The sequence below is a fragment of the Pezoporus flaviventris genome, unplaced genomic scaffold (genome assembly GCF_033815535.1).
Source record: "Pezoporus flaviventris isolate CSIRO_AGI_PZ_B2104156 unplaced genomic scaffold, CSIRO_AGI_Pfla_v1 ptg000041l, whole genome shotgun sequence".
Taxonomy (NCBI): domain Eukaryota; kingdom Metazoa; phylum Chordata; class Aves; order Psittaciformes; family Psittacidae; genus Pezoporus; species Pezoporus flaviventris.
Window position 1 is genome coordinate 4,406,111 of NW_026892589.1, and position 18,295 is coordinate 4,424,405.

Sequence of the window (18,295 nt, forward strand, 5' to 3'; positions counted from 1 at the left end):
ATTAATATATTGTTAAGACATTCTAGATAGAATTGTTAATGTTGATTTTGATACAGTGTCAGATATCTGCTATTTTAAGTTGAGAAACATTAGAGAAACACTTTTGTTAATTTGTGGCCTTCAGGAAAGAACTGTAGTCCCTGGTTTTCTCAAACTTTTGGGTTGCTCTGGCAAGTTTGATACTGTGTGAAACACTTTAAGCTGAGGAGAACTAAGGAGGTATCTAACAGTAGTGTGGCAGACTAGTTGCCAGACAGAATGATACTGCCTCAGCTGCAGGAAAGCCAGGGAGAGAATGTCTGCACTTCTACAAAACACTCTGAAATAGGCTTTAAATGATTGGTACCTTTTTTCTCTCTGTTGCTTTGTCTCTGCAGGGATTCCAGGGCTTTGGCTTTGGCGATGGTGGCTTCCAAATGTCATTCGGAATTGGGGCGTTTCCCTTTGGTATATTTGCAACAGCATTCAACATAAACGATGGGCGACCTCCTCCAGGTACCACGCAGCCATCTTCTCCCAGAGGCCTGTCACAAACAGATGTTTGTTACAAACTCCTTTGTAACTTTTAAACAAATAGCTTTCTAAATGACAAAACTTTTTGAATAGTAGAGTAAATCGGTGCTGTAAATAGAAACACAAAATGGTTTGCTGAAGGCCTTCCTGGGAGGACAGTAGAACTGGAGAGGGAGAGTGGCACTGGGTAATTCTCCCCTTTAATTCAAATGCCTCCTCTGGTACTCCCTCTGAAAAATGAGACAAATTGGACTAGGGTTTCTAATAATAGTACTAAAAAGGAGTCAGCAGGGGTGAATGAAGGAGACCTGTATTTTGAAAACAGCAGGAAAGGACCATTTCCTGAAAGATGAGAAGGAAAAATTTAAACTGGTTTCAACCCCTTTGTACCACAAAATAATGACAGCAGGGATTGTTTCTTTTCCAGAAATTTATCTGAGAGTCACCTGTATTCCACAAGAAGTGACTTTTCTGGTGAAATGATTTCACTGATTTTAATTAAGAAAAAACAGTTGGCTTACTCCAAGTAGTGGCCTTGCTCTCTAAAAATGAAGCAATCCCCAGAAAACCTCCTCCCCATCTACAGTGTAGACAAACCAAGTCTGCCTGTTTTGAACAAGAACCTACTTTTCTGTACAGGATTTTCTTCCTCTAGCAAATTTTCTTCACCATGTCATATGGCATCAGAACTATGAGAACATTCTTTGTGTCACACCTGTGTTGCCAAGGACCTGTGCTGTCCTAGGGTCAAATTAACTTACCTATTAACTATACTTGAGTGTCCACTGAAAATGTGTGTGGGGGTGTGACTGAGCTAAGGAGTATGTAAATATATCCTGTTGTACCAGCCATCATTTAACCACCTCCTTTATCTGCTTTTCAGATGTGAATTCAGTGCAGCAGTTCTCGAAATGCACAGCTTGAGCTTTAGAGCTTGTGTGCTTTACATTAGTTCTCTTTGTCAAGGCACCACATGCAGCTTTGACCGTTTTACCATTCTCTTACTCAGAGATGTTTCACCTTGATGGGGAGGAGCACTCAAGTAGAGGTGGTAAAGCTCCTCAGGCTGGAAACAGTGAACTTGGCTAGCTGTGAGCAGTGAACTGAGCAGTGAATTTCACTCAGCACTGTCCCCAGAAGTACTCTGAGCAGAGCTGCATGTACTGGAGCACTGGGAGCTGCCTGCTGCTATTAGTCACAAGCAGGTTTACCACAAGTCTGCTTCAGGGAGCTGATGTTTATCTTCCCTCTGATCTTCCAGTATGGCTTGCCAGTCTGAAATAGCACAGTTTCTCACCAAGTAGATTCATTGCATATCTTTCAGTTTATGTTCAGAATATATACTATGTTCAGAATATACACAAAGAAGAGGAAGGAGCTGAACTGTTCTGTTTTCCTTTCTGTTTTCCAGCTGTTCCAGGGACTCCTCAATATGTGGATGAGCAGTTCCTATCCCGCCTCTTCCTGTTTGTGGCTCTGGTGATAATGTTCTGGCTGTTGATTGCGTAATTTTTTTTCATTATTCTATATATTCATGGCCAACAAGGCACCTGAAACAGTTACAAACTGCATCCCCATCCCATTTTAAATCTCTTGGTGTCTGGTTCCATAGCTAACTGTGGGCTTCAGGAATTGGTGGTACTACAGGACAATGAGGAATCCCGCATTTTGCACCAGAGTTGGAAATTAAACATTAAAAAGCATATTTCAGCTCAGCTGTTGTGTACAACAGGTAACTGCCACAAACCGCGGGCCTAGCTTTGAGCTCCACTCCTAAAAGGAGTGCTGCTTTGAAATCCTGTGCCAATCAGTGACACCAGGTTTATGTGAAAGACAGTTGCCTCAGAGGTAGACTGGGCAGGTAAGGAAACCTCTGCAGTGTGACCAGTATCTCATGCTTGGATCTGCCTGAGCTGTGGATGTTATTTAATGTCTTCACATCAACATCCAGCCTTCTTCAGGAAATCATCTGCAGCACTGCTAAGACTCTTTGGGCACAGCACGTGATGCAAATAGAACCAGGCCTGGAACCTGGTTTCTTTGCTTGCTGTTATTTCCCAGTGTGATGGGAAACCCCTCCTGAAGAGGTTCTGATGGCTGTTAGAAGGGATACAAATTTATGCTGCAATTTCTTAAAGCCTGAATTTGCTGGAGCCAGACACTGGAAGATTCTCTCATCGTGGAGCTGGGTGGGGTTGCAGAACAGTCCAAGGAACTGCCTCACCCAGCCCAGTTCCTCACTGACGAAACAGTGTTGTCTTCCTTGGTTCTGCGCAGCAGCCTGTGGCTGCACTGCTGGATGATCCCCTCACAACCCTGTCACTGTAGCTACATTTATTCCTCCCAAGTCTTTGAGACTTTCTGCTCAAGGTTGTGTACTCCAAATAAAATCCTATTACAGATCTGAGATCAGCGTGTTTGGGGAGAGGAACAAAAGGCATCTTTATGTGAGTTTTGAGGTTAAACTTGTCATACTGTAAAATCAGACAAGAGGAAGAATGAGATCCTGCCTTTGCTAGCACATGCTGCAGTAGAGAACATTTGGAAGAGCTTTTCTCTACAGGTGTGTACAGCTGCTCCATGCCACAGCAGAATGGCTGTACCGCACGAGTCTCTGCAGTACCTACCAAAGAAACTAACCTGAAGTGCTGGAGGAGACCACAACTATTTATGTGCTGAGGGGAAAATACTTCAGAAGGTGAGCACTTGGTAGCTGTTTTGGAATCTTGTTGGGGACACAGCTTTAGGGACTACTCCTGATGTATATGTGTAGATTCTTTCAGAACAGCAGGTAGGAGAGATTCCCTGGCAAGATGAACAGCTTTCCTATTCCTCTGAAAAATGTCAATTTTTTTCTCTTCTTTTTAGGTTGTTTTGATTCAGATTCCTCATAGTCATAATTATTTCCTGCAGGATGAATATTGTGACATTCCTGGCAATAGACAGCCAACTGACAGAACAAGTCAACTCATAGAAACTCTGTTTTAATTGCTAGGGTTTTTCTAGTGGATGGATGAGGTTCCTCGGCAGGACCCCTTAATTGTTGTAGAAGCTTATTTATGTCATTATAAACTGTTCACTTTTAGTATTGAGACACAGGATGTCTGCAGTTTAACTTGCCTACCTCCGGAATTCCATCTGGCAAGTGGAATGTTGCAAAGCCTCCGCGGTGTTTTGCCACGTCTTGTCGAATTCATACCTGACCGATAGTCGGGCAGCATACACTGCTCAGCTGTAAGTGTTGAAGCAGCGCCTCAGCTTCGGTGGTGCGGCACTTTTGAGAAGGTTCGCTGCTTGTGCATAGGGTTCTTCTCAAGTGCGGCACTTGGTAACGGGCACCCTTTCGAGGAGAAAGGCTGGGTTGTTTCTGGCTGGCGGTAGTACGGAGCCGCGGCTTTGACCGCCTTTCCTGAGCAGGCAGCACCCCCTGCTGATGAACAGGGGAAGTTCAGGTGCAGTAAAGGATGGTTTTCCTTTCCCATTGAGGAACGATGCTAACGGCAGAGGTTGGCCGGGGAGGAGCAGCCACTTAAAGCCTTTCTCCGAGAAAGTGGACAGAAAAGCGACTGTAACAGGTTCAAGCGGTACTGAAACTGATTTAACTAACCTTATGTTTAATAATACAGAATTTTAATGGTTTGGGTTTTTTTTTTCCATCTATTGGTGAGAGACACAATGGATTTCGACAGAGGTGGCTACAGAAATATGACTGAGTCCTTATTTTCTGGCAATCCAATAATGAAATAGTCTGAAAGTGTTAACGCTTTTGTTCCTACCTTTTCCCTGGCGTGCTTTTTGTATTGTACCACTTCCCTCCTCGTACTCAGACTGCACACAGCCCGTAATGGCTCGTTTAGTGCATTACCATTACTGTTCACTAATTTTCACTGTTGTGAAAGTGATTTAGAATTAAAAAATGGTTTTACATTGACCGTACTGCGCCGCCGTTCCTTTGTGCTTTGCGGACGGACTGAGGTGAGGCGCTGCCCTCATCCCTACCTCGCGGACGGGGGGGGGAAGTCGCAGAGCCCGTTGCTGGTCCTTGCCTCAGGAAGCGGAAGGGCTGGGGCCTCACTTCTCCCTCAACGGGGCTGTTCCGCCGGCGGCAGCAGTATGGAGGGGCCCGCGGGCGGTGGCCGGTGAGGCCGCGCCGGGCTCGGGGAGGGTGTAGGCCCCGCAGGGCGGCCCAGCCACGGGAGCTGCCGCGCCCGCCTGTCCACAGCCCGCCACGGCACGTGGTGGGAGGGGCCGGGGTGTGCGGCCGCGCTGTCATTGGTCCTCGCCGCGGATGGGGTGGGACGGTCACCGCCGGAGTAGCGTGGGGATTGGCCTGTGGTCGTGAGGGGGGCGGAGTGCCGATTGGCCTGCGGCGAGGAAAGGGGCGGGGCGATAGCTGCCTTCGGGGCGGGGTACGGCGCGGAGGTAGCAGAGAGGGGAAGAGAGGTGGGGGCCGCGCGTGGGAGCGCGCTGCCGGTGCAGGTGCGCAGTGACGTGACCTGCGGCGCGCTCCGTAGAGGCTGACGTCAGGCGCGGTCTAGCCCCGGGGCGCGGCGGGGCCGGCGCGGGATGGAGGAGCCAGGTGAGGCGGAGCGGCGGGAGCGCGGCCTCTCCCGGCCATGTGCGGGGCGGCAGGTGCCGGGCTCGGGGGGTCCCGCCCGGTGCTCATGTGCGGCGGTGGCGGCGAGCGGCTGCCCGGCACCGGCCCGTTAGCGCGGGAGCCTGCTGGGGTGGGGCGGTCGTGCTGGCCCTGTCCCCGTTGTTGTCCCGCGTTCCCCGCCGGCTCTCGGTGCCTCTCTCGGGCCGGTGCCTGCCGGGGCTGCTGGTGCCGCCGGGGGATGCGCTGCAGCTCCCCGCTGGCCGCCCTGCGACATTCCTCCTGCCCTGGGGGACCTGCAGACCTGTTACATTGATCGTGTCCGTTCGCCTTTCCCTCGCGCTGTTTCCTGCTCTGCTTTTTTCATTTCCGTCACTTCTCCTGGATACTCCAGCGATTCCGTGGATACAGAGCTGTTCATTTCCGTTTGGGACCTAATCGGTCTCTCCGGGCACAGCCGAACTGATGCTGCACTGCAGCTGGAAGTAGGGCGACTGCTACCTGGAGTTCAGAAGCCAATGGGTGAAGCTCTGAATGATCCTTGTGGAGTTAGAGCCGTTGCTTGTAGCCAGCTGTGGTGTAGTCATTAGCCTTTAAATTCCTTTAAATAGGATCCGCTGCCTGTATTCACATTTGCATCTGGTGCTTGTGGCACAGAGCCAGAGGAGATGGAGCTGCAGGAGATGGTGCTTGGCTTTCCCTAAGTCCGGCTGACTTCCAGGGTTTGCACTGTTCCAAAGAGGAGTGTGTTGGATGCCTGCACATTGAGGCACAGGCACACGTGGCTTTGCCTGTTATTCCAAGCCTGTTTGGTGTGCTGAAGAGCAGGTTGCTTTAGAGAAGAACATGGGTAGCAACAGCTTCTTCCAAGTTTCTCCTAACCCTTGTTCGACTGTGCAGATCCGAGCTCAGGGCAGTTCTCGGTGTCCCAGATAGCAGGAGGGCACAGACACGTTCCCAGGTGTGGAGCTATGAACTGCAGTAGCTGCTTACACTGACTGTCCAGTTTGAATGACTCCTGTCCAGCCACAGAGGCTTGCAGGGAGGTCTCTAGTTGGGTACAGCTGATCTGCTCATGAGGGCAATGTTTTCTCTAACACAGCTATTTGTGCAAAGCATTACAAGGAGATCTTCACCTTGGCTGGTTTTAAACATTGTCACTGACCTACACAGTGAGGTAAAAGTGCATGGAAGGCTGCTGGCTTCTGTTTTGTGTAACTTCCAGGGACTTAACCTTGGTATCAGCTTGCCTGAACAGCTACTGAGTTTTAACGTCCTTTGGGAAATGAAAGTCCGCGGTTAGTGGTTTTCCTTCTCCAAATACACTCTTTCCTGATGCAGGCTTACTGCAGCAACCTTTTGGTAGCAGGAAGGAAGGGGTTTGAGAAATGCCCAGCTATGTGATATGTTCCTTGTGCCATCCTGCTCTCATCCAGGCCCTTGACTCTTTCTTTAACATGCCTGTACAGCTGTTTGGATTTTGGATGGTATTTATGTGTGTGCCAGATGCTCTTTGTGAGCAAGATTTCATACAGCTTTTCCTAGCTTACATGCATCTAAATAACTTCTAAAGAACTAAATAGCTCTCTGGGGCCTTATGGCAGAAACTATTACTGCATTATAACAATTATAAGTATATTCTGAAAGTGCAGTAGGCCAGTGGCATCAACCTCTCTTCCTGAGTGTGCTGCTAGTCTGGTGTTGGCTGCACAGTCTCTACAGAACTATTCATTCAAGTGTGTAATTCCTTCCTGGTAGTCAAGTTGTCTCTATGAATAAAGCTCGCCTTTCCTTTCTTTCAGTTCTGGGAAATCCAGTTAATTACACAAATGAGTGCAAATGTTATGTGTTGAGTCAGTAGCATGGGGGAAATAGTAATGTGGCTTCCTGCCCTAGTGCTGTGGATCTAGACCAACCTGCCTTCCCGAATTCTCCGCTCTGAATACAGCGTAGCTGTAACTTGGCTGTTTTCTGTGAGAAGTCATGTTGCTTGCTCCTGCAGAATGTGAAGGAGCAGATGGTGATGTTACATCTGGAGGAAACAAAAGATATGTCAAAGTTCAGTCTGGGAGCATTCTGGGGTGGAGGCTTTCCTGTCAATTATGTGGTTCAAGGTTGTTCTTCATCAGGGGTGCAGCAGTCCTTGTTTTTCTCTGATGTAAACTCTTTGCTGTATGTCGCTTTATACCCAGGTGAAGAAGTCTGGAGGTGTCTAGGATGTGGAGACAGCATTGCTGCTGGTCAGCGCCTCTACAAGACTGTCAATGAAGCTTGGCACGTTTCCTGTTTCCGGTAGGTAAAACTTTAGCCCATTAAACTCTCCCTGTGGTTCAGCTGGCTTGGGACCTCATGGCATTAACCATGAGTTCTTGCTGTCACCTCTATCACCTGTTCCAAGCCTCTTGCTGAGCGATAGCGTGCTCTTGTTTGCTGCCCTTCAGTGCTTGCAGGCGTGCTCTGGAGCTTTCAGTCCCAGTAAGAGCCTGACACTGCCTGGCAAAGTGCTGCCATGCCGATGCAAACAGGTATACAGATAAAGTCGAGATGAAAGCTCTGATTTACTGGTGGTGGCAGAAGCCATAGGTTGCATATTTGTCTTCAGCTGCATTCCAAAGTAGTGCCCAGGCAATTTGGATAGCCTGTTGCCACTTCCATATGTGGTAGGTACAAGGAAGATATCCCAGTGTTGGGGAAAAGCTTGCTTTGCTTCCTCTCCCTTTCAGACTCTTAACACATAGAAACTTATGAAACCTGTTGGATAACGTTGCTTTCAGCAAGGACACAAAGGGATCTCTGAGGTGCTTTTCTTCCTGGTGGTAAGAGGAGTGCCTCTTGTTGGTGTTTTATTGAAAACTCAATTCAGTTTTCATGCTCCAGAATCACATTTCTGAAGGGGCCTTTATTATTGAGAGGGGTTGAGTACCTGCAGCTTCTACTGGCTTCTGTGTTGGCCTGAATCTGAAGAGGTTGATGTTTTGGCTACTGTCAAAGGAAATGGGGAAAGAGGGAGCCCAAGTGTGGCTTGGAGGGATGTTTGCTGTGCCAAGATAGACATCTACTGTCCTGGTTTAGAGAACTAAACATCTCCAACAAAGTACCCCAACTTTGTTGAAGAGTATGGTTATTGGTGAATTAAAGAAAAAAGGCTTGTCGTGCTGCCAAAGCTGTTGCCTTGCAGAATGCTGTTAATTACATGTTGATAATCACAATTACAGCTTTATATCAATACAAACCCCAGTCTCTTGGGTTTCTACTGGTTTGAGTATTCATGTTTAGCTATGTTGAGTCAGCTTGTCTTAATTCTGTTTTTCTCTTATCCCTAAAGAGCTAGTATCCTATTGTTGAGCTTCCCTAGATTGTGTCAGTAGCCAAACCCAAAGCTGTGTATCCTTGTAAGTCTGTCTTGCCTTTGAATGTATTTCTGTTGTAGGTCTTGATTTGCCAATGTCTTGGTGCATCTTGCTTTTGGGGCTGTTGAGGTAAATTACAGCAGACCTGGAGGCAAATCCTTATGACACTTCACAGAGGATTTGCTATCACGGTTTATATCATATAATGGAAGTTTGGTGGGTTGTTAGCTTGTTTGCTCTTTACAAGTGAAGACACCAGCTCTTCCCCTGAGTTGTGTAATGACTTTGCATTTCCTGATGGGCTTCTCTTGCGCTCTGTGCTTTTGGCCAGCTCTAGCACCCAGCTACGCTGCCATGCTGAAGGAACAATCGGAGCCTGCAGTGAAGGAAGCTGCCCTTCCCTTTTTCCTAGTTCCAGAGTAGGGCTGTGCATGAAAACAAATATCCAGTTTGCACTCTGTTCTGTTTTCTTCTGTTACCCCTAAACCACGCTGAGCAGCACTCTTGTGCTTGATATCCCAAAGCCAAACTTTAAAAAGCCTTCAAGGGTAGGAGCCTTTGGCAGCTGGGAGCTGTGAGTTCCGGCAGCTCTTGTGGAGTGTTTTTTACAGTCTTCCTGTGGATTAGCTGACTCCCTGGCCTGGCACACATTTCTCTAATGCTGGTTGGCACTGCTCCAGGCTTGTTAGCTCTGTTTATTCTTGGTCAGGCTAGGCTGCTGATCATGCTTGGCTCTGGCAGTAGCTGACGTACATGCATGTCCCTGAGGATTTAGGTTTTTTGTCACTTCCCTCCTTCCTCAAGCTGCATGTACAGGAGCTTTGTCTCTGAAACCTGTGAGTTTTCTCTGCTGTGGCTGGAGGGACGAGCAAATCCCTATTCGTGTGTCTTGGATGTTTTAAACTGTTCTTTGGCCAGCTGGTCGTTAGGCTCAAATCCGATGGGTTGGATCTGGCTCAGGAAGTTTCTTAGATGTTTCTGTTGCAATATCTGTTGTGAATTAACTCTGAATGTACTTTTGTGCCTCTGAATTCTGTTGAGACAGCATACACTTTCAAAGGTCGTTACTTTTCACTGATAACACAGTTCCACTGGCTTTGGGACTTACTGCACAGAAATTCAAACACTGCACCAAGAAAGGGAAAGAGAGAAGTGGAGTGGTATCTTTTTCCTAGGTCTGGATCACTTTTACCTAAGGGGATTATTGGAAGAGCTTGTTTTCACCTAGAGCATACTGTCCTTACTGCTTTCAGTCCAACTTTTTTCCCTATTACAAAATAGAAGATACTGCCTTGAATTATACCTTTGAATAAACTATTGATACCTGGTATTTTGATGTCTATTTTGCATTTTGTGTTGTTTGATTTGTTTTCTGCTCCCCCCCAAGACAAATGAAATTAAAACCAATTCCCTCTTTCTGTAGGGATAATCCATATTTGAACTGGAGTAGGATGGTTTGAGAAGACCCAGATACGGTTGCATGGTTTAATCTTAAGGACAGAGTATTTGTTAAAAATCCAGTTTTGATTATTTGAAACCATGAATTCAGATCAAGCCTCTTTAATAGGTCCAGGTGGAAAATGCTTTTGGATCCAGATGAAGGAAATCATTGGAAATGGTGGCAGGAATTCCTACTGTAGCAGGGTGCTTAAAAACTTTTTAGGAAGGAAGAAAGCTAAAGTTCAGTTCCTTCCTAACCATGAAATAGCAAGAGGATGTATATGAGTATGGTCTATAAAATAAATCTGATTGAAGTGGCCAAGTAACACAGGCTTGCTGCAGGAATGTCAAACAAAAGCCAAACCCACTACATCAGAGAGAAACTGCTCACAGTAAATCTCCAACAGAAGTTACTGAAGGTGATAGATTACTGATGATTTCACAGTTGCAGATTTTAAAATATACTCTTATTTTATACCAAAATCAACCAATTAAAAGCTGAAAAATCACCAGGGATTCGAAGAGCAGGAAAGTTCATCTTCCTTTTTCTGGGAGAGGAAAGGAGAGCAGAGAAGTTCTGTATGAATCCAAGGTTTTTCATTAGTGGGTCTAAAGCACTGGAGATGATGGTGACCAAAAGCAATAAATTCAGTTTGGACAAGTATCTCCTTTTTGCTTCATACATTACGTTTTTATGCATATGCAATGCTGCTGGACCTCAGGAAACATGCTCATGGCTTTCTGTATTTTTTAAATTATATTATGAAATAGTTTGATACTAACTTAATAGTCTAAACCACTGTATGACTGAAAATGTAGGCTTTTGATATCTGTTGGTATTAAATATATATATAAAAATATCGATTGAATAACAGAAAAATATAAATATATATTGAATCTTTTTATACTGATGAGGGATGACATTATTATATTTAAGTAATTGTAAGTAGTAAATTGACTTTCCAGAGATGATATTGGCTAAAATGAAAGAAAGTCTTGAAATAGTTAAGAAACTGTTTGCACTTGTAAAGAACCCCCTGAAGTAATAAAACAAAATTGATCATTTAAATCACAATAGAAATTGCTTTATTACCTAGAGTTAAATCAGTCCACCTGACAGATTGCTAAGGGTTCGGGTATTTGCACTCTTTTTGAGTGTATTACTTCATTTCCATTTGTGTTAACCTCTGCTGGAGCTAGAAGCTGAATCACGAGGAGCACTGTAACCACCAGAAGGCTGTTTTCTGTAAATGAATACTTGGAAAACTGGAAGGGCTTTGGCAGAGCGCAGGAGAGCTCCTGGCTCTGTCCCCTGCCAGTATTCTGAAGTGAATTTGAAATAAATCCTCCTTCTGACTGTTTCTCAGGAGTGGAACAAGGTTAAAAGTAGATTCTTCCCAGAATCCCTCGTCTCCCACCCGCTGTGTGCTCTCTGCAGCAGGACAATTGTGTGTGGACAGAAACCAGAACCGGATTAGCTACCCGTGCATCGAGGGGATGCCTCAGCTCCAGGCTACTGAGCAGAAAGAGAACCACTATTAATTTGCCAAGTCTAGTGGTTTGATTGTCTTACAAAGCCGTGATTTTTCTATACTGAATGGCATAGTTTGTGTGCTATAGAAATATCTTTTGCTCAGCAAAACTTAGTGAATCACTTTGATTCTTTTTCCATTTGGGGGGCAGGGGAAGGCAAGAAGGCAAATTCGTAGTAAGAATGTATATAGTTATTCCTGGTTTGGGGGTTGCAGGATAAACTAGATGACTTCTGTGGGTATCTTCTAAATCTATTTTCTGTGGTTCTGACGATATCTACTGAGCTTCAACTTACGTTTGAAGCAAGTAACTTCTATGGCTTAGAATTGATCATTCCTAACAAGCTCCCATCACTGGAGGTTTTTGGTCTCCCGGGCCAAATGGAAAACAAAGCTTTTTTCCCTTCTGTTATTGCAATAACCTATTCCTGTTTGAAAGCAGCAATCTCCCATCAGCCCGTCCTAGACTGAAGAAGCCCTGGACCAAGCTTTTTCTTATAGACTCTATTTTCTAGACCTTGGATCACTTTTGTTGGTTCAACCTGTTTGGCACAGGCCTTTGTTTTCAAACACTGCTTCCTCCCACAGACACCAGGACAAATAGATCTACAGTGGGGGGGGGGGGGGTGTAGCTCAAATGTTGATAACTAAAGGTGTGTATTGAGATGAATTTGAAATGTGGGGAAGTTTGATGCTTTGAATCTTCTTTTAGCTTTTCAGCTGTGAACAGTCAGGTTTGTACACACAGCAGCTGAATTTGGGGGAGATGGGAGAGGAGATCAGTAACAAAAGTCAGTTTCGCTATAGTAAAAGAAGGAAGACAAGAATCTCCTCTGTCTTCTCCAGTTTCTGGCAGTTACAGAAAGCTAATGATAGGGCCTCAAAGGTGAGAACCCTCCTCCACTAATCCTGCAGACTCCTGGGAATGTCTCTTTGATGGTGTCTCCATCAGCATTGAAATTCAGCAGCTCACTATCAGATTTAAGGAGAAATAGTTGCCAACTGCCTGTTTGTACACAAATCACCCTGTCTGTTCAAGAGCCCAAAAATCCAAAGGAACAATGAAGCATTTTGCAGGTGAAAGCAGCTACATTCCTCAGGGCAGTATATCAGCTACAGGACACCAATGAGGAGCCTTTATATTTAAGGAGGAGTTGGACATTCCAGTCTGGACTTTTTTTAGTTGACTTGTGCAGCTTGTCCTTTAGGGCACTGTTATCAGAGCATTATTATGTCAAGGTAACTGGAATTACTCACACAGCCCAGTATGTGGTAGGCTTTCCACATGAGTGAGACAGGATCCTTCCCTGAGGAGTTCCACGGTCTGCACAGACAAAAGTAGCAGTGCATTACCAGATCAGAAGTCACTATTCCAAAACCATATATAACCTGTGAAGTTTAGGTTGAATTTCTTTGCTTTGCTTCTCAGCCTACACACATTCAGGAGGTCTGCAGCCATTAGGCAAGTATGGTGGAGATAAAATTCTGTCTCCATCCTAACGTTGTGCTTGGTGATGTTGGGTACCCAGAAGTTATCACTGTGCGGGTATGAAGTTCTGCTGCTGCTTATAAGTAAGATGCATCGATGAAGATGAGCTTCACTTCACTGTTCATTTTGATTTACTCGAGCTGTGTGCAGGAGCTTTCACTCGGAGCTATGTGCATATCAAACAGTATTAGTTTCAAAGCTCAAGTGAGGGGCTGACTTTCAACAGCAGCAAAGCACGTGTTATGTATAAGTGCCTTGGAAGTACAATGAGGTGTTGGGATTGTACTAAAGTATTTGGAATGCTTCCAGACTGCACCCATGCTGAAACAAAGACTTGATGCAGACTTCAGGCCTCTTCCCCAGCTTATACCAGTCCCACACATACCTAAGTGCCTGTCTGTGCCAGGATAAATTTGTCTGTCTTAGGGCTGGTAGTTATGCTGAGCAATACATCTGTCTGTAGACATGCCTGAACCGTGTGGTAAAGAGGGTGTCTGGATGTGCAGCCTAACCCCAGCTGGTTTAAGAGGTTAATCACTGGAATATCACAATAGCTGTGGTGCATTTCTGTGGGGATAAAACTAACGGCTGCGACTTGGTTTGCAATAAATTTCACATTAAGTCATTGTCGAGGTTTTTCGTTTGCTGGTTTTTATTTGCTAGGTACATTTTTCAGGCTTCTTACTGGCAAAAAGAATACTGTCCAAATCTAAACCATAGCAAGGAAACATCGCAACTCCGCTGTGATGGCTGCACGTTTGTAGTGGAAATGCTGTCAGCATTTGCAAGAGAGAAGATGCTGGTATCTGACTTTAGATGGTGTTAAATTTGCTGCAGTGCATTTTGGCCCCTGGAGATGGTATCAGTAAAATTACATAGAAGAGGTTCCCCCCCACGCACCTGTTTATCAGCATCTCTGAAGTACAGTCATTCTGGCAGGAATTCAGATCTAGAATGTATGAACACATTAACAGCTTTTCCAGAGCACTATTATCAGAGCTATTGTGTTCTCACACAATAAAGAGACAGAAAAAAAGGCAAGAGGTAACAAGAGAATTCAGTATAGGAAAAGGTAATTTACGGGGGCCTGCTGCAAAAGTGGAATCATTTTGATGTTTCCTGTTTAAATAGGCATTTGACTGTGTGTCCTTTGGCTTTAAGGAAGTCTCAGACAAAATCCCTTCCCAGTTGCTTAGCTGTCTGGGTGGTTTTTATTACTTTGAAGTCGGGCTTTATCTGCTGGCTTCATTCACAGACTAGCTGGCTGCTTATCACATCTGCGGATCAGCTCTTCAAAGGTTTCGTCTGCAGAGTTGGGATTTATGGGGTCACGTGGAATCCCCCTTGGAGGGAGTTCAGCCCATGGCAGCAGAATTGCGGGGAAGAGCCTTTGTCTGTAGGTGATAGCGGGCAGGGGAGGGGCTCTGCGATGCACGGGCGGTACGTGTGTGCTGTGCGGTGGTGCTGATAGCCAGGGCAGTGCTGGAGTGTGAGCGCTGGCGTGTTTTCAGCACGCAACATATAGAGAATGTGGGAGACCAGAGCGCATTCCTAGACACAGACTCACCGTGTTGCTGCTTCCAGTAGAGCTGTGTGAAATGTCAGAAGGAATTAGACCCGTGCTGGAACTGACAACCACATCGGGCTCTGCAGCACTAGGCTTCACTGCACGTTTACAGCCAAGGCTCAGAAACGGCACAGAATGGGTGGAAACGATGGTGGTTTGTTTGGGGTTTTGTTTTGGATGTGGTGTGGGGGTCTTGTTTTGTTTTCCAGAAAGGTGACTGCCTATGAAATGTCAAAAACCAAGGCAAAGCAACCCGAAAGGCTGCCTGGCTTTCTGCTTACTTCACCAGAGAGCAGCAGCTGTCAAATCTGGGGCCAAGACTGCCTCGTCGCAGCCCCAAGAGTCCCTTGAACAATACGCCAGCTGAACAAGCATCTCCAGTAAAAGCACATTGGAGTATTCTTGCCTCTGGAACACAGCATTACTTTCAGGCTGTGTTCAGGCATGCCAGGCTTTGCTGACTGTACAGAAATGGGAGGGCTCAGTGTAGCAACGTATGTCTGTTGCAGTTCTGAGTGTCTTGCAAACAGCTTTAGCTGTTAAGAGATCATGCTTGGCTTCAGAGCAAGCAAAATGTTAAAACTACATGTGCTGTGAGCAGGAGAGAGGTCTTGTCTGTGCTGATTTACTCTCAGCTTCCATTCAGGAGATTTAAGATTAGGTTAAATGACTGCAATGATCTCTGTTAGAAGAGTGCTGGAAAGAAAGTGATTTTTCTTTGGATGAAGCACACTGAGAGTGTGCTGCAAGAGGATGAACATATTGTAGGTACTGTGAAGGCAGTCTAAGCCCAGTCACTGTGGGGGATTTAGGAAGGTATGTAGTGGTTGGAGGTGCGGCTAGTTGTCTGTCAGACTCTGCCTTCCTTGGCATTCCCCATCAGAATGTGCCCTGCTGCAAAGAGCAGTTTCCCGTTTATGCACTTGGCTCTTCCTTTGGCAAAAGCTGCTATCTTTCAGCACTTAACTAACACAGCCCGTCTTTGGATCAAAGCTCCACCCCTGGTATAGAAGTAGAGCTTATTCGGGCTCTGTAGCCACAGGCTGTGCTCCTGCCATGGCTCCTCCTCCCCTCCCACCCTTGGGTGGAACCAGAGAAGGGAAAACTTGACAATAGTTAGCAGGCAGCAGAGCTTGCAAGAACTATCCCAGAAGCATGTCCAACTAGCCCGGTCACCCGCTATTGTATCCTTCCCAAGGGTGCTGCTGCCACTGAGTGCAGGAGAAGATGGTTATAGGCATGAGAGCCAGGAAGAGTCTGAAAAGGAATGAGCAGCCGAGAGACCTGGCATTCCTTGGGCAGCTTCAGAGAGAGGTGAAGTATCTGAATCAGCGCAAGATTAAATGAGCACAGGCTGCTGCCATGTTGGCAGAACAGAGCTGTTCAGAGGCAGTTGGACAAGTTTGTGGCTGAGCCGGTTTATCCAGTGTTGAAGATGGGAAGTTACTTGTCTGCCCCAGCTTACTTCGCTCCCAAGGATCCCTTTCGGTAAGTCTTGTGCAGGATTAGCAATCAACCTTCCAAGTGTTGCTTTACCCCCTGTAATGCTACCCTACCCTATCCTAAGCAGTCAGCACGTGAGGTGTGAAGAATGTGGGCCAGTGCTTGTGTGCAGGGAACAGCCGGCCTCAAACTGGAATCCTGTCTTGCTTGGAGGAGGCAATGGGAAAGATCCTTACTACCAGCCTCTGCAGCTCCCTGGTACAAGGGTATGGCACCTGTGTTGTGAGACGGTGTCTGTGCAGCCCAGCAAGCAGGCTCCCTTGCAGAGCAACACTACATGTGCCGCTTTACCCTGTGCCCCTGTGCTTTGCTCTGCCACCAGAGGAATGAGATTACTATGGCTGCTGCTGCGTATGTCTCTTCCAAAGCTACTTGTGCTTGGGTATCGTACAGGGTGAGGTGAGTTGCTGCTGTTGGAAGTTCGAGGTGATGTAATCTGCTGTGGGGCAGCGCATAATCTTTTTGAGAAAAGAAATAAGTACTTTGCAGATAACTAGGGACAAGCAGCACACTTCCCTTATGTGGAAAAGATTCTTTTCCTGTGGTACTCTAGTTGTATTAACCAACCATGCTTGGTCCACTTGAACAAATGAGGCTTGAGAAAGGTGACAGCTACAGAATAAGGCTTTGATTGCATTACATAGTGAAAACTGTTAGTGGGGCTGAGCTCAGTACCGTGACTGATGCTGATGTGCTGATAAGGTGAATGGATGGGGAAGGGCACAGCTTGCAGTTTCATTGTCTCCCTCCTATCCCCTCTGCTCCGATTTGCTCATTATTGATCCTGTTCCTGCAAACACTTTTGTACTGCTTTGGGAGTAAGGAACCTTTTGTTAAAACAGTCTAGTATAGGAGTAAATACCACTGTGCAATTACTAAGCTTCTTTAGGAGACTTTCTGAAACAGCATCAGCTTTCAGAAGAAGGAAAGTAAGAAGACTTCTGTTATTTATGTGTAGGGCATTACTGTAGGCCATAGGTACACCTTCTCCTAAGTGTCTCAAAATGGTTTTGCATTGCCAGAGTTTCAACACTCTGTCTTCTAGTACTGAATCTGTTTTCTAGCATCCATTCTTCCTTGTTTAGCATCTCTTGTGAGGCCAGCACACACACCTCTGCTAAACCTTTGGGTTAGCTACAAGCTGGGGTTATGTGTTACTCTGCAGCTTTCTGTCTGTGTGACTGTCCTCTCCCCTGCTCTGCTGCAGAATTGGCACCACAGCTCTTCTGAGCCTGTCTAGCGTTAACTGATCCAGCCTGACAGTATGTGTGAGGGCTGCATTTTGTTAATGAGCCCTTCTCAAAGGGATCTGTCTCTTCAGTGCCAGGGATGTCTTTGCTTCCATGAGGGTATTAGCTTTCATTTTAGATGTAAAAGAGATGCCACATCAATTGACTCTCCCATCTCACTGAAAACCAGGCTGGATACCTGTTGTGACCTGATCCTCCTACCACCCCCCACAAAAACAAAAGGCCATCAAGGAGCTATTTGTGAACTCTTTCTGCACCTGCTGTGCTACAGAGCATCAGGGCTGAACACTGCACTCGGTGCTGTCTGGGATTCCTGGAGGATGGCTGTGGGATGCAGATTAACTTAATCTTTATAGCCACGGCTGGGAAGTGAAGAATCATAATGTATGGGACTGTATAATCAGAGCAGGGCTCTGCAGCTCTGGAAGTGGTGGCTGGACAGCAAGACGGAACGCCTCAGGTATGGCTGTTACCAGTCTTCCAAGAAACATCATTACCCTGCTTTGTTACTCTGTAATAACAAATTATCTAGGAGAAGATAGTGATTTCTAATAAAAGACAGAGGAGCAAGAAATCTTCCTCTTCCTTTCCTTTGGTTGTGGTGACTGGCAAAGATTTGGTGTTTAATACCTGTGGAAGTAATTGTATTTCTGTCTCAGCTGATGCGAGCCCTGGCAATGGCAGTGCTGCAGTGCCACACACTCTGACTGAGGAGGGAAAGGAAGCAGTGATAACTCTTATGACATATCTCTTCATGAGAGTCATGTGGAACAGTCATGTGGTACCTTTATCATTTGGGTGAAGGCACTGAAATAGTTGAAACAGGTCTTGAAGCTGTACCTGTGTGCTGTCAGCCAGTTCTCCACACCTGGCAAATCTAAAGCCTCTTCTCCATTGCAGAATGCATGGCCAGTAACAACAGAAGGTGCTGCTTGGCAATAGGGGCCATGGCCATGTCCTCTTGCTGCAGTCACTAATGAAGCAGCCACTTAGCTCCATTACCAGCATCTGCCCTCTCTGGGCTGGTTGCTTTGTTCCTATTGCCTCATTGCCCTGG

The 18,295-nt window shown here is 46.2% G+C and overlaps 2 protein-coding genes and 1 long non-coding RNA gene across 11 annotated transcripts in view; 2 read left to right on the forward strand and 1 right to left on the reverse strand.

Annotated features, from left to right (window-relative positions):
* The window catches only part of RNF185 (ring finger protein 185), a 14,178-nt gene extending 9,734 nt beyond the window's left edge, over window positions 1–4,444 (forward strand). For all 5 annotated transcript variants that reach the window (XM_061465892.1, XM_061465896.1, XM_061465894.1 and 2 more), the window contains 2 exons: window positions 378–495; window positions 1,925–4,444. In XM_061465892.1, the coding sequence (XP_061321876.1) occupies window positions 378–495; window positions 1,925–2,022 (216 nt within the window). In that variant the 3' untranslated portion in view covers window positions 2,023–4,444. The remainder of the gene's footprint in view (window positions 1–377; window positions 496–1,924) is intronic.
* The window catches only part of LOC133275769 (uncharacterized), a 20,158-nt gene extending 7,421 nt beyond the window's left edge, over window positions 1–12,737 (reverse strand). Inside the window, exons 1-2 of the long non-coding RNA XR_009745678.1 lie at window positions 12,687–12,737; window positions 347–524 (exon numbers count right to left, since the gene is read on the reverse strand). This is a non-coding gene — a long non-coding RNA (uncharacterized LOC133275769). The remainder of the gene's footprint in view (window positions 1–346; window positions 525–12,686) is intronic.
* Window positions 3,084–18,295, forward strand: part of LIMK2 (LIM domain kinase 2) — an 82,362-nt gene continuing 67,150 nt past the window's right edge. For 2 of the 5 annotated variants that reach the window (XR_009745676.1, XM_061465884.1), the window contains exons 1-2: window positions 5,351–6,405; window positions 7,300–7,399. Coding sequence is in view for 3 of the 5 variants with exons in the window: in XM_061465884.1 (XP_061321868.1) it covers window positions 6,183–6,405; window positions 7,300–7,399 (323 nt within the window). In the remaining 2 variants the exon portion in view is untranslated. Of the gene's footprint in view, window positions 3,212–4,989; window positions 5,093–5,350; window positions 6,406–7,299; window positions 7,400–15,314; window positions 15,974–18,295 lie in introns of those variants that run through there. The other 3 variants (XM_061465887.1, XM_061465885.1, XM_061465886.1) reach the window with 3 other exon arrangements.